At 49.9% G+C, this 12,607-nt stretch overlaps 5 protein-coding genes across 5 annotated transcripts; 3 read left to right on the forward strand and 2 right to left on the reverse strand.

Annotated features, from left to right (window-relative positions):
• Positions 1 to 439: 439 nt before the first annotated feature.
• N7474_009246 (metal-dependent hydrolase family protein) lies at positions 440 to 1,786 on the reverse strand (the record flags this gene model as incomplete). The annotated part of the gene is made up of 1 exon (XM_057200656.1): positions 440 to 1,786. One exon carries the CDS (start codon positions 1,784 to 1,786, stop codon positions 440 to 442), a length of 1,347 nt encoding a protein of 448 aa, XP_057048643.1.
• A 585-nt stretch (positions 1,787 to 2,371) lies between these two features.
• Positions 2,372 to 4,310, forward strand: N7474_009247 (major facilitator superfamily domain-containing protein; the record flags this gene model as incomplete). Its single annotated transcript, XM_057200657.1, has 7 exons — positions 2,372 to 2,524; positions 2,719 to 2,885; positions 2,936 to 2,960; positions 3,025 to 3,164; positions 3,230 to 3,584; positions 3,650 to 3,889; positions 3,954 to 4,310. The coding sequence occupies 7 exons, from the start codon at positions 2,372 to 2,374 to the stop codon at positions 4,308 to 4,310; spliced, it is 1,437 nt and encodes a 478-aa protein (XP_057048644.1).
• Positions 4,311 to 4,861: 551 nt separating this feature from the next.
• On the reverse strand, positions 4,862 to 6,990 carry N7474_009248 (fungal specific transcription factor domain-containing protein; the record flags this gene model as incomplete). The annotated part of the gene is made up of 3 exons (XM_057200658.1): positions 4,862 to 5,726; positions 6,021 to 6,631; positions 6,700 to 6,990. 3 exons carry the CDS (start codon positions 6,988 to 6,990, stop codon positions 4,862 to 4,864), a joined length of 1,767 nt encoding a protein of 588 aa, XP_057048645.1.
• A 1,476-nt stretch (positions 6,991 to 8,466) lies between these two features.
• Positions 8,467 to 9,287, forward strand: xgeA (putative endoglucanase; the record flags this gene model as incomplete). The annotated part of the gene is made up of 2 exons (XM_057200659.1): positions 8,467 to 8,822; positions 8,891 to 9,287. 2 exons carry the CDS (start codon positions 8,467 to 8,469, stop codon positions 9,285 to 9,287), a joined length of 753 nt encoding a protein of 250 aa, XP_057048646.1.
• A 1,735-nt stretch (positions 9,288 to 11,022) lies between these two features.
• On the forward strand, positions 11,023 to 12,316 carry N7474_009250 (cyclin family protein; the record flags this gene model as incomplete). Its single annotated transcript, XM_057200660.1, has 2 exons — positions 11,023 to 11,657; positions 11,716 to 12,316. 2 exons carry the CDS (start codon positions 11,023 to 11,025, stop codon positions 12,314 to 12,316), a joined length of 1,236 nt encoding a protein of 411 aa, XP_057048647.1.
• Positions 12,317 to 12,607: the final 291 nt, after the last annotated feature.

The following is a 12,607-nucleotide window of genomic DNA, read 5'->3' on the forward strand; positions in this document are numbered from 1 at the left end:
CGCTCACGGATACAAAAGGAGCAAAGGGAATGAAGGCTGCAGTCGGTCCTACGGGACAGCGCGGAGACGCGATAAATCGGGTGAGTCTATGCAAACTGAACAAACAAACATGGTTGCGCACGCCCTGTCGACCCTTATCAAAATGATTAATTTTTCGGACCATTATAGATGAGACCAAAACAGACCGACCGGAATCAACTCGGGCAAAAGTTGAGACCTACGAATCACTGATCATATAGGAGCTCGTCAGTCAACGCCAAATCGACTCCGACAGTCTTCTATTGTCGGTCGCTGCACGCAAATCAGAAGAGAAATGCGATTCTGTAACAAATGACTTTATCCTGAGCTGGATCTTAGCTCTACTAATTAGGCCAAACTGGATGAGATTTTCACAATCAAAAGTATAATCTCTACTTTCTATTGACTCGATTTCCCTCTTTTATGCAATCTTTGGCAGAGGGCTTCCCTCGACCTCCAATGCATTCCAACGTGAAGTCACGACACGGCCTTCCTTGATAATTGCCATCAAATGGTCGTCAGGCCGATCAAACACAGTGATATCATCCAGAGGATTTGCGTTTAAGATGAGCAAGTCAGCGGCAAACCCAGGCGCAACCTGACCGAGGAAGTTATCCTGTCCCAGCATCCGGGCAGGAGTAGTAGTAGCGCTTCGAAGAATTTCCAACGTTGACTGCACAGTGCTCCGAATGGCAAACTCTTTACTCTGGGCGTAATGCAATGGCCCCAACAGATCCGTTCCAAAGCAGATATCCACCCCAATCTTACTGGCGAGCCCCAGAGCATGCAATCCTTTGTCCAAGACTTCGCGGTTCTTCTTCGCAGAGACTGGGGGAAGGAATCCGCTAAATTCTGGAGCCGCCATGGTCGCATAAGTCACCAAAGTGGGGGTAAGAAAGACGCCGTAGTCCTTCATCATCATTGCCGTTTTTTCATCGAGCAGATTGCCATGTTCAATCCCCTTGACTCCCTGCCTGATGGCCTGCTGGATCGCTTGCGGCGTATACGCATGGCTGGTAACGTATGTCCCCGCATTGTTGGCCACTGTGACAATCGCCTTTATTTCCTCATCAGAGAACTGAAGGTGTTGTACCTGGTCCGTCGGACTAGCAACCCCACCACCTCCCATGATTTTGAGAAAGTCGGAGCCTTGTCTCAGTTCCTCACGGGCATACTTCAGACACTGATCCACCCCATCCACTATGCGGCCAATTCCATTTACATGCCCCGCACAGCATTCGTTAGGGTCATGTTGTTGCCGACGGTCTCCATGTCCCCCTGTCTGAGAGAGGGCATGCCCAGCAATGAACAGCCTCGGGCCGGGAATGACACCTTCCTGGATTGATTCTTTCAGTGCAAGAGACGCCCCTCCGCAGTCTCTCACAGTGGTGAATCCACGGTCCAGCATAGACTTGCAAACGCTCGGTTGCCGTAGAACACTCTGATTGTTGCTCATTTCCTTCATGTCCCGAAGGCTCAATGAGCCAGGGACTGCAGAGATGTGGACATGGCAGTCAATCAGGCCCGGGCTGATGTATTTACCCTTCATATCGATCTGCACAGCCTCGGAGTCCACATTGTCAACAACCTCTCCCCCCGTTGTATCAACCGACGATACAAGGCCATTGGAAAGTTTTATGGTGGCATTTTCGATGACTTTTCCGGAGACAGGGTCGATTAGGTTGGCAGACGTAAAGACGTACGTCCGCTGGGGACTTGGAAGCCATGGCTTCACAATATGTTGAAGGTCGGACTGAACAACTGACATGCTTGCGATCGTGATAAGAAAAGAAATTGTAGGAAATGTAATCTCCAATAAGGTGAGCGTAAATGAAACATGAAGTAATGCGAGGGACAGCTACTCTATAGGAATTTAAGCAAGAGACAGATTACTAGCCTAGCTGAAAGCATTATCTGTGCCGGGGATCGCCGCTTGAGCAAAAGGTGGAGCTGCGGGAACAGTTCCCGCATATCAACGACGCTTCGGCGGCAACAGACTTAAGGCTGCGGGTACGGGTACCCGCAGCCTCATGCCACGCAATCTAGCAAAGACCCTATTCTATCTTCTTTTATTGGCCATCGGGAAACCGAACCAGCAGCGTTTTACGATTTTAACCCTAATTGGCCCAGATAAGGTGTTTCCATGGATATGGCGAGAAACTGGCATCCCACGCAGCCACCGGGCCGGGTCTTTAGAGTTGGGAATTATACCGAACGCGGGGTCCGGGGAGACACGCTAGTTCTGGGATGGGTAGATATGTATAAAAGCTGCTGAACATACCCATGCCCCTTTTGCCTTGCTGATACCTCAAATGTTGCGAATTTAAAATATCATTGAGCCCGTCAATCAACCATGCAGAACCAACCGAAAACCGAAGCCACAGATATGATACCGAAGGAAGACGAGACGAAGACTGCTCCTCAAGCGGGAACGTTAACAACTCTGATTGATCCTGAGATTGAAAGACGTGTGAGAAGGAAGATTGATTGTGTAGTTCTGCCATTGGTAAGCAACTATGCCTTTTTCATGGTATTTTAAGTTATGCGACGCTAACAGTGAGATAATAAGATGTGTTTGGTCTTCTTCTCTCAATGTAGGTCATTTTACACCTTGCTGTTTAGATTTGCAAGACTAAGAACCCAAACTGCTTCCCCCGGAGGAATCTGCTGATATTCCGCTTTTTAGACCTTGATAAACAGAGCCTCAGTTATGCTGGTGTATTTGGGATGATGGAAGAATTACAACTTCACGGAACTCAGTTCTCTTGGTTGGGGTCTATCTTTTACGTTGGACAACTGGTGGCAGAATTTCCGGCCATGTACCTGATGAGCCGCTTGCCTCTTGCGAAATTTGTTGCTGTCATAGTGTAAGCTTGAAGTTTCCATGCAAAAATCGGCAAAAGCTGACTGAGTCAAGGATCCTGTGGGGTGGCATCTGCATGGTGAGTTACCTACGTAGACCCAAATCTACACACGTTCTAGGGCTAATTGAATATGACTGAATAGTGTCTGGCAGCCGCAACGACTTTCCCTTCATTTATGGGGGCTCGATTTGCTCTGGGATTGGCTGAAGGTGCCGTCTCTCCTGCCTTTGTGACTCTCACCAGTATCTGGTATAAGAAGAAGGAGCATCCATTGCGCATCGGGTAGGAAATCTCGCATGAAACCAATCTTGCCTTCCATTATCTGACTAACAATTATGGAAATCTAGTTTATGGATCAGCTGCAACGGGCTAGCTCAGATCGTCGGCGCTTTGATGATGTATGGTCTCGGTCATCAGAAAATGGCCATTGCCCAATGGAAGGCGATGTTCATCATTTGTGGTGCTCTTACTACCTTTCTTGGCATTCTATTTTTCTTTTTGATGCCAGCTGGTCCCGAAACAGCGTGGTTTCTCAACCCTCAGGAGCGACTGGTAGCAACGCAGCGAATGCAAACAGAAACTGAAGGGGGCGACCAGACAGATTTCTCCATTCCACAATTGAAAGAAGCGATGACGGATATCAGGGCCTATTTGAGCTTCCTGTTTGGTGTCCTCATGACACTACCTGCGCCAGTTATTGCGGTAAGTCTGCAGCTTCTTGGATGGATCTGAATCGTATGCAATTGTTGACAACATTTGGACGGCAGTTTGCTTCACTTATTATATACTATCTAGGATACTCTGAGTTTGATACCATGCTGTACACCTCACCCACGGGTGCCGTTCAGATTGTCTTCATTTGGGTCGGGATTTTTCTCTGCTACCTATGGCCGAATCGTCGGTGTGCCATTACGATTGGGCTCACAATAGTCCCACTCACTGGAATCATTCTGCTCTTTGTGCTTCCCTTGTCAGCAGGTTGGGGCATGATTGTTGCATCATGGCTGGTATGTAAACGGCAGGACTTGAAGGTTCCTGCTACGGTTAGCTAACTCCATATTTTTTTGATAGGCCTCTGTCATCTCGAATATCTTCTCAATTTTGCTCAGCTTAAACGCCTCCAATACTCGCGGAAACACAAAAAAATCCATTGTTAATGCTCTATTTTTCGCGGGCTACGCTGTTGGTGCCATTTGTGGACCATTGCTCTGGAACACTGAATACGCACCCAGGTATCGCAGTGGCCTCGTGTTGGCTCTTGTTAGCTGGGTTGTGTTCATTCCTACTGTGTCAGTATATTGGTTCTCGTGCGTTTACGAGAACAAGCGTCGATATGTGGTCGAGGTGGATATCGGCGAACATGTGGCTGATATAGCTGGAAAGGATTTGACTGACAAACAAGACAAGCATTTCCGATACACTCTTTGATATATTTCGCCGCCCGTTGAGCATGTTCGGAGTATCGAATGGATATTGGATAATTGAATTTGGAGACAAAGATCAATCAATGATGTTTAATCTCAAGCTGAGCTGGACATACTTCTGTTTAGAAACAGATAACGTGCGTGCATAGCGACCAGGTCAGCTTAGCGAACGGGCCGTCGAACCACCAGCCTACGGTCATTCAAAATCATAATCTGAACACAATACATATAATCGACTAAACTTGCTCAAAACTGTATATATCAGATATCTCTTTATCTTCGTGACAGGCAAGTGCATTGTGTCAGACTTGCCGCATATACCGGAGCGCGGCCGCGTCGAGATTGTCGGTCGTTGATTCGACGGTGGCGTTATACGACTTAACATTGTAGATATTGGCAAGTGATCCGATACTTAGATTAAGAGCCTGAATAGCACGAAGTACTCTATTTTCATTGCTAGTTGATTCTTTGTCTCTCGCTAGAGAAATTACACAGAGAAAAACGAAAATGGGGTGTTGTGGTCGAAAGTGGCCAATTTGCTGTGTTAGCTGCTCACTATGCACCCACGTTATCCCAGTTTAATACCTGGCTCGAGTATAGGCTGTCCAAGCCAAGTAGGTGTAATTCTGTGAATGAACAACTCTCAAGCGCAGTCTCTATGTCATCAAAGAGGGCCATACTGGGCGCTTCTTCGTCAAATTGATGATACGAGGGGTCCAAGTCTTCAGTATCAGCCCCTGGATGTGATTCCACGGAGGTAGAATCGGGCGGGTCGAAAGGCTGCACTGATGATTGCATGAAAGTGTCTCGGCTTGCTGGCGATTCTCCACACCCTAGTGAGTTTGACTCTCTCATAGAGCAGGATGTTCCATGGTCTCGGCGGTACATAGATGCCAAAGCCTTGTTGACTACCACCTGAAAGTCATTGACATACTTAAGGCTATTTTTTGCAAAGTCGCTGCCAGTGGCCATGTATCGTAAAGCATCCATTGCCGTTCGGACTTTCGAGTATGATGTGAGACGTGGGTGCAGGATACTTTCTAGGAGAACGACAACGGCTGCGGAACTGCAGGTATGGAAATCAGTATGAGAAAAGCGACCCAGTTGCCCGCGAGTTCTGAGCAGATCAATTAGATCAATTATCTGCGCAGCATGTTCAACGCATGACTCCGATGATTTATGACGTTCTTCTCTCGTCCCATAGTCACTTTTGCTAGACTCTTTCTTGCTAAGAAAGTTTCGTACTCTATCGATCAGGGCAGCGCGACCGATATAGATCCATACCATAGAGTAGTGAAGCTGTAAATGTACATTTAGTCGCAAAGAGGTATCATTCAGTGTTGTCAACTGAGGTGGTAGGGCAGCCTTCCAAGACAAAAGTTGACTTCGGATATCTTCTCTCGAAGACTTGTCCAAGGTCCTGTAGAAAGAGTTAGCATACCGCTTACGTGGAGGTCTGCTGCCTTCATTGAAATCACGATTCGCTTCTAACCTTGAGCAAACTGTCCGGTTCAGTAATAGAGTCAATCTTGTATATGCCAGCAGTCTTTCAGCTCTGAATGAAAATGGAGTATCCAAGTCAGGCTGTCTCTGAGGAAAAGGACAGTCGATATCCTTGCTCTGAAGCGTCTCGGGGTAGCCAAGAGAGAGAGCGACCCGTCTAGAATGTCAATAAGGGAGTACTTAGAATCATGGACTAGACAAAGGATCATACCTTTCAATGGTGTATGTAGTCCAGAAAATACGATTGCGGACTTCTGAAAGTGTCGGGGATAGATCTGAGCTTGCTGACTTCCGGTGAAGGCCGAGGCAGATCGCGATGCGTAATGAGATACCGAGATAGGTGTAGCAGGTGTTGGTGTTATGAATTGGCAAAACATACAAGGCAAGTAGTAGACAGCTCAGCAGGCCTTCCAAGGACGGAGAGGCTACTATGTGAGGCACAAGTTTCTGCGCATGCTGGAAATACCTCGTCCCTGGAATTCCAGTCTGGGCCACAGTCATGGTTTCAGTCATGGTTTCTGAATTGTCCAGAGGATCAGCCTGGTAGAGATGAACAAACTGGCTTCCCATGGCGAAGACTGCCAAGGCCAAACAGATGAACTTAGGGCTGGTCAAAGTTGGCGAGAGCCCACTGTCATATAATCCAAATAACTGGTCTCTAAATGAGGGTTCATCGAAATAGTACCAGTTCGCCTCAGCGTAAAAGAAAAATGCTGAAATAAGAGCTTCGGCCCCGGCTCGAGAAGGGAAATCTTCCAATATCCGTTCTATGAGGACGTCCTCATCTCCGTAATATGGTTCATCTGTCGGGTAAAAAGAAGTCTGGTTGAGAGAAGCAATTAGCGGTCAGGAAACGCCTCCAGAGTGAAATCCATTGCCATATAACATACAGCATCCTCTGTAAATTCCGGTCTCTTGGATTGGGAAACTGCTGCAGTGGCAGACGCGAGAAAATCTCTATGCGCAAACATATCATCACCTCCAGTTAGATTGTCAGTCAGGGAGAGTACAAATTTTGAGCCAATTCTCGCCATACCAGGTGGTGTTCGTGCTTCCTCTTTGGGGTGAGCGTTTTCAGACGTGGGTGTAGACCCGTGAGGCGATGGGTGTCTACCAGTATGGCAAAACGCACAGCCCTTCTTTGAAGACCCCTCCTCCCCAGAATTGCGGCCCGAGTCCATAAGTATCTCCAGGAGAAAAGCAGAATGGTGTGTTTTCAGACCAATCTCTGGATATAACTTGTTAAACTGTGCCACAACATCATTATGGTCAAAGCTAGTTTGGATGCGAGGATTTAGATTGTATCACAATGAGGGAAAAGGTGGTTTCCTATACTTACTGGGATGCCGATGGAGACAATCTATCCTCATCCGCCTCAAAGTGGCAAGTCAGGTTGCTGTTTCTGCAATTCCGGCATCTGTCTAAAGACCCCAGTACGCATCGCCGTTTGCGTAGGCGGCAAGAGGTGCAGGCTTTGACAATGCGTTTGCGTTGATCCAGAGGAACTTTAGGGCGCTGACGCTTGGATGAGCCCTGCTGGACTGATTCAGACATGTCTCAGATGCCACTTCACCCCCTGTTATACTAAATGGATTTTGGGGCTCGTGCTCATAGGTACTCAGTCGATGAAACCGAGGCTCTGTGGAGAGGCGGGTTTCTGGGAAAGCGGTCGGAAAGATGTCCTGAAGCTGGCAACCCTTCCCCACTTTTTTGCATTGATGATTGGTTCCTTCCGACAACCTGAGATGACTGTCCATAATTGGTTAGTGGGCCGATTAGAACCTTGTACAATGTAGATGAATAGGAAATCAAAGGTAGCAGTAGGTTATTGACTACCATGCTCATTAATCTCGAATAATCGGATAATCGGATAATCGGATAATTATTTCTGGATTTCTTGCTTTGATTGAGGCACTATGTACATGCTTTCCAGCTCCCACATCCACTCCGCCAAAATATATATTTCAACCCGCAGTGCGAAATCACTTCTTTAATGGATCAAAATCGAGTCTACGGACGTACTATCCAAAGCCGGTTATTCTCCTGATATGTTAGCACACACTCTACGAAATTTCCCTTTTCATCTCAGATAGCACATATCGTAGGATCATGTGTCGATCCACGCCCGGTGCAGAACGGCCAGTACTCCGCACGGATGCCGATCCAGCAGATCTCTCGGATTTATTTCTTCGCAGCAATCCTTTGCGGGTATATGTGTGGGGATGAACTGGCGTTTCAGTACATACCTCCGCCAATCTGGACAGACTCTAATGCTCCTCTGATCTTGTTCGGAGAAAACCATACTTGGGATTCTTAGACAGGGAATGCTCCGTCCCGTTGCCCGCAATGCCATTGTCTCAGATATGCTTTCTCTACCGGAGATGTTACCACACTCTGCAGAATGTCCCCTGCAGAACTTCCCAGTCGTGGAAAAACTAGCACTGGGCAGAGGTGCCGCGTGGACGATCTCTGCAACAAATACTTTATTCTCCGGTGGAGATGATCCTTGGCATCAAACAGAGCTACTCCACTCCGTGCTCTATACGGAACACCCCCCAAGAACGAACTTCCGCACGTAATACCCTATCGCCAGATATAAAATAGAACAAAATTCCACATTTTTTCACTACAAGAAAGCCAACCTCAACTTAAATACAATGAAATCCTTCGTCGCGTCTCTGTCACTCATCTCGCTAGCGCTGTGCGCTACAGGCAATGCAACTTCACTGCCCACTAGGACGCTCCAGCGCCGCGCCGACTTCTGCGGCCAGTGGGACTCAACGACAACGGGTAGCTATACTGTCTATAATAACCTCTGGGGCCAGAGCTCCGACGAATCCGGCACGCAGTGCACAGGCGTTGACTCGCTGAGCGGCTCGACGATCTCCTGGCACACCACGTTCTCGTGGTCCGGGGGTGCCAGCCAGGTCAAGAGCTATGCCAACATTGCATTGCAGTTCACCGCGCAGCAGCTGAGCGCGATCAGCAGCATCGAGTCTACATGGGATTGGAGGTAACTATTACTACATATTCTATGAAAAACGATTCTGTCCAGTTGCTAACATTAGAACAAAAAAACAGCTACTCCACTACAGACATCACCGCCGACGTCTCGTACGACATGTTCCTTAGCTCGAGTGCCTCCGGATCTGACGAGTACGAGATCATGGTGTGGCTAGCAGCGCTAGGCGGCGCAGGCCCGATCTCATCGACGGGCTCGCCTATCGCCACGCCGACCATCAACGGCGTTACCTGGAAGCTGTACTATGGTCTGAACGGGAGCACATATGTGTACAGCTTTGTGGCGGAGTCCGAGGTGACCAGCTACTCGGGGGATATGCTGCAGTTCTTCAAGTACCTCGAGGAGAACAACGGTGTGAGCTCCAGTCTGTATCTAATAGACGTACAGGCGGGCACGGAACCCTTCACTGGCACGGCTGAGCTGACGACCTCGGCTTATTCTGTGGTTGTTTCTTGAGCTGGAAAGGGAGATGTGGATGTCAGATTGTAGAGGGTAGATTAGGAACCAATATTCATGCTGTTTGACCAATAGCCTTAAACAATCTGTCTGAGATTCAAACCACTCTCTCCAAGCGCCGACCCAACAACATGAAGCGCCTTTTGAAACCGACAGCCTGTGCATGAAACAGGAAGCGGTTTCAGCTTATTGCCTGTCAAGGCCTGGAATTCTTCCAAAACTGCTGCCTAGAATGCCCAGCGCATAAAGACCAATCGATGTCCTGTCAAGAAACCATTCTGCGGTCGCGCGACACGCCCACCCAGTGTATCCTACGTTTCAACGCGAGAATCGTTCCGCTCGACTGTGGAACCGACCGGAAGGCCATTCATTCTAAGAATAGCTTCCGCCTAGAACACCAAAATTAATCGAACAGCGTTTAGAGGGGCGCGACCGAGCCAAGCGTTGGTTGTGGTTGTGATGGTTGTAGGCGCTGGCGGGGGAAGACGGGCGCTTATATACAAACAGTGTGGGACGCCGACCGGGTTCTTTTTTTAGAATGGATGAGCGCTGCAAGTGACGGACGCTACGGACGGGCTCTAGTGAATTTAGTGCTGTTGGACTCGTACCAAATGACTCGCCTCATGCGGGCTATCAGACTATGTCGATGACCGGTGCGACTGATCAGGGTGCACAGACTCCGGGGTGTGAGATGTATGATTGGTCTGGGAGGACACCGAAATAATAGTTACCTAAACCCCCTTCTCCCTGCCACCCTTCGGCGCGAGACACCACACCGCGTCCAAGGACCACGCGAAACATCTTAGGGGGAGGAATCTGAGCTGGCATCTACTCCACGTCTCCCCCCGCGTCTCGCACAGGAGACAGTGAGACGGCCGCGAGTTTCAGCGATAAATGGTTGTAGCTCAACCACTAGCTAAAATGTGTCTACTGCCGCTGAACTCCACCAAGCTAGCGTCGATCCCTAGCAGCGGTGGATCAAGGTGATGGCCCCATTATGTTCCGTTCTTCATCGCGGAGGACTCACTGGGATGTCTTGTAGCAACGAGAAGGATCTTGTCAAGACCGTCTTGAAAGACTCTCGTTGGAGGCTCGGGTTCATCGCTCGAGAAGTCCACGGACGGGCACCAAATAATTGAATCCAGGGATACCTCGCACAATGTTTGATAGACACAATAGTATATCTGTCAGCTCCACTGCATTCCCTCCCGCGCGACTATGTATGCAGCCCCTTGTCCGCTTCCTGACTGGTCCTTGCAGTGAACCCCCTCCGGCGCATACCACACGCCTATATCTATCCCTCTGCCTCCCAGATTCTTCACGGGATTCATCCGCATGCCCGCCGTCGTCATTTCCTTTTTCGTGCTCTTGGTTCTTTTAATCCGCTGTCGCTCCCTCAGAACTAATTTACCATCAACCTCTGTGACTGATTCTTTGTGTCTGTGTTGACTGTTTCTCACTGTCTCACTTCCCGCCATCCTCAGTTAGGGCTATCGCGACGATAAGAGGGTTGACACGACAACCTCCGCTATCCTTACCGCAGCATTCTTTTTCGTCGACTAGACCGGAGATCTTCCTGCTGGCCAGGAATTTTGCCTCTTTGTTCGTTTTTCTCTCTCTCTTCATCCTTCTATCCCACCCGATCTCTCCTCTACGATCAAGCACATTGTGCCACCACCCGGGAGACAATCCCCAACTATATAAACCACTCTCTATACGATCTCCATCGTCCACCATGGACTCCCCGCTGGCTCTCAACCGAGCTGCCCTGGACGAATTTGTCGGCCAGCGAGTATCTCGCGAGATGGTGACACACTTGGCCCGACAGGCATCGCAGGTCATCCGCTGTGAGCAGGTGACCGTCAGTCACGGGCAGGTCACGCCCCCATCAACACCACCGCTGGACAATCTTCCTCCCCTGCCAACCATTGAGCAGTTCATTGCCTCGCTGGTCGCCCGTTCGCAGGTCCAGGTGCCCACCCTCATGAGCTCGCTGGTCTATCTGGGCCGTCTGCGTGCCCGTCTACCCCCCGTGGCCAAGGGCATGCGATGCACCGTTCACCGGATCTTCCTGGCCTCCCTCATTCTGGCAGCCAAGAACCTGAACGACTCCAGCCCCAAGAACAAGCACTGGGCTCGGTATACGGCCGTCAAGGGCTTCGATGGCTTCGGGTTTTCCATGCCCGAGGTCAATCTGATGGAGCGACAGCTCCTATTCCTGCTGGACTGGGACACCCGCGTCACAGAGGAGGATCTGTTGACACACCTGGAGCCCTTCCTGGAGCCGATCCGGAGCCGGCTCGAAGCACGCGAACAAGCCAGGAAAGCCGAGGAGGACCGGCAACGGAAGCAGCAGCAACACCGCGAATGGTACGTTCTTGCATTGATCCTCATTCAAGACTTATTCGCTAATTATGCTCTCTTACAGGCGCCGTCTCCATGCATCGGCCGATCTGCTCGCCAGCCGGCTTCGTCGCCAGAAAGCCGATATCCGCAGCGACGGCCGTCGTGGATCCGATATCTCGACGCGTCGTCTGCCCAGCCATGTCTCTTGCCCCAGCATGCATAGTGCCCACAACAATTCTTCGCCGACGAACGCGGCTGACGCTGATCGTTTCAATCCCTACATGCGCCACCGCAGCTCGCCCTCCCGGCAAGGCCGCTCCATCTCGCCGCCGTCGATCCGTGACGTGCCGGGTCTATCGCACGCCGAGACGTTCAACTCGCTCTGCTCGCGGTCTTCGAGTCTAGCCCCCAGCTCGCGTGGTACTCCTGCTAGCATTAGCACCTGCTCCTCGCACGGCACGGACGACGTGATGGTAACCGACACCAGCAGCAGCCCGGCATCATCGCTGAGCTACAGCTATGTCAACGTCGGGCCGTTGGAAGCCAAGCAGCCCTTGTGTGAGCCGACCCGCCAGCCCAGCAAGAAGATGAAGCCCAACAGCCACGTCCACGGCGGTGGCTTTGTTGCCCGATTCCTGGCCTCTGCTACTGGCTCCTACGGCCGGATTGGCCGTCCTCACTAGTTTGTCCTGTCGAGCCGGTCTCGACTGGTCTTTTTTTCTCGTCTTGTCGACTTAATATCTATCCACGTGTGCTTGGCTCCGCTCGCTGTCAGGTACATTTGCTTTCTCTCTCGTCGACGACCACTCTCGCTATTTTCTGATTTGTCTTTCAGCAAAAGCATTTCATCGTTGATACGCATTTCATACCCTTCCCACCTGCTCGTCGTTATTCCCTTCTTTATTCCACCGATTACCTTTCTCTTCTCTACCTCTTCATCTTCTTCCTATCTCTTTATCCTTACAGTTACCCGT

Source organism: Penicillium riverlandense (genome assembly GCF_028828495.1).
Source record: "Penicillium riverlandense strain IBT 135883 chromosome Unknown utg000008l_segment0_segment0, whole genome shotgun sequence".
In the NCBI taxonomy this organism is placed as follows: Eukaryota; Fungi; Ascomycota; class Eurotiomycetes; order Eurotiales; family Aspergillaceae; genus Penicillium; species Penicillium riverlandense.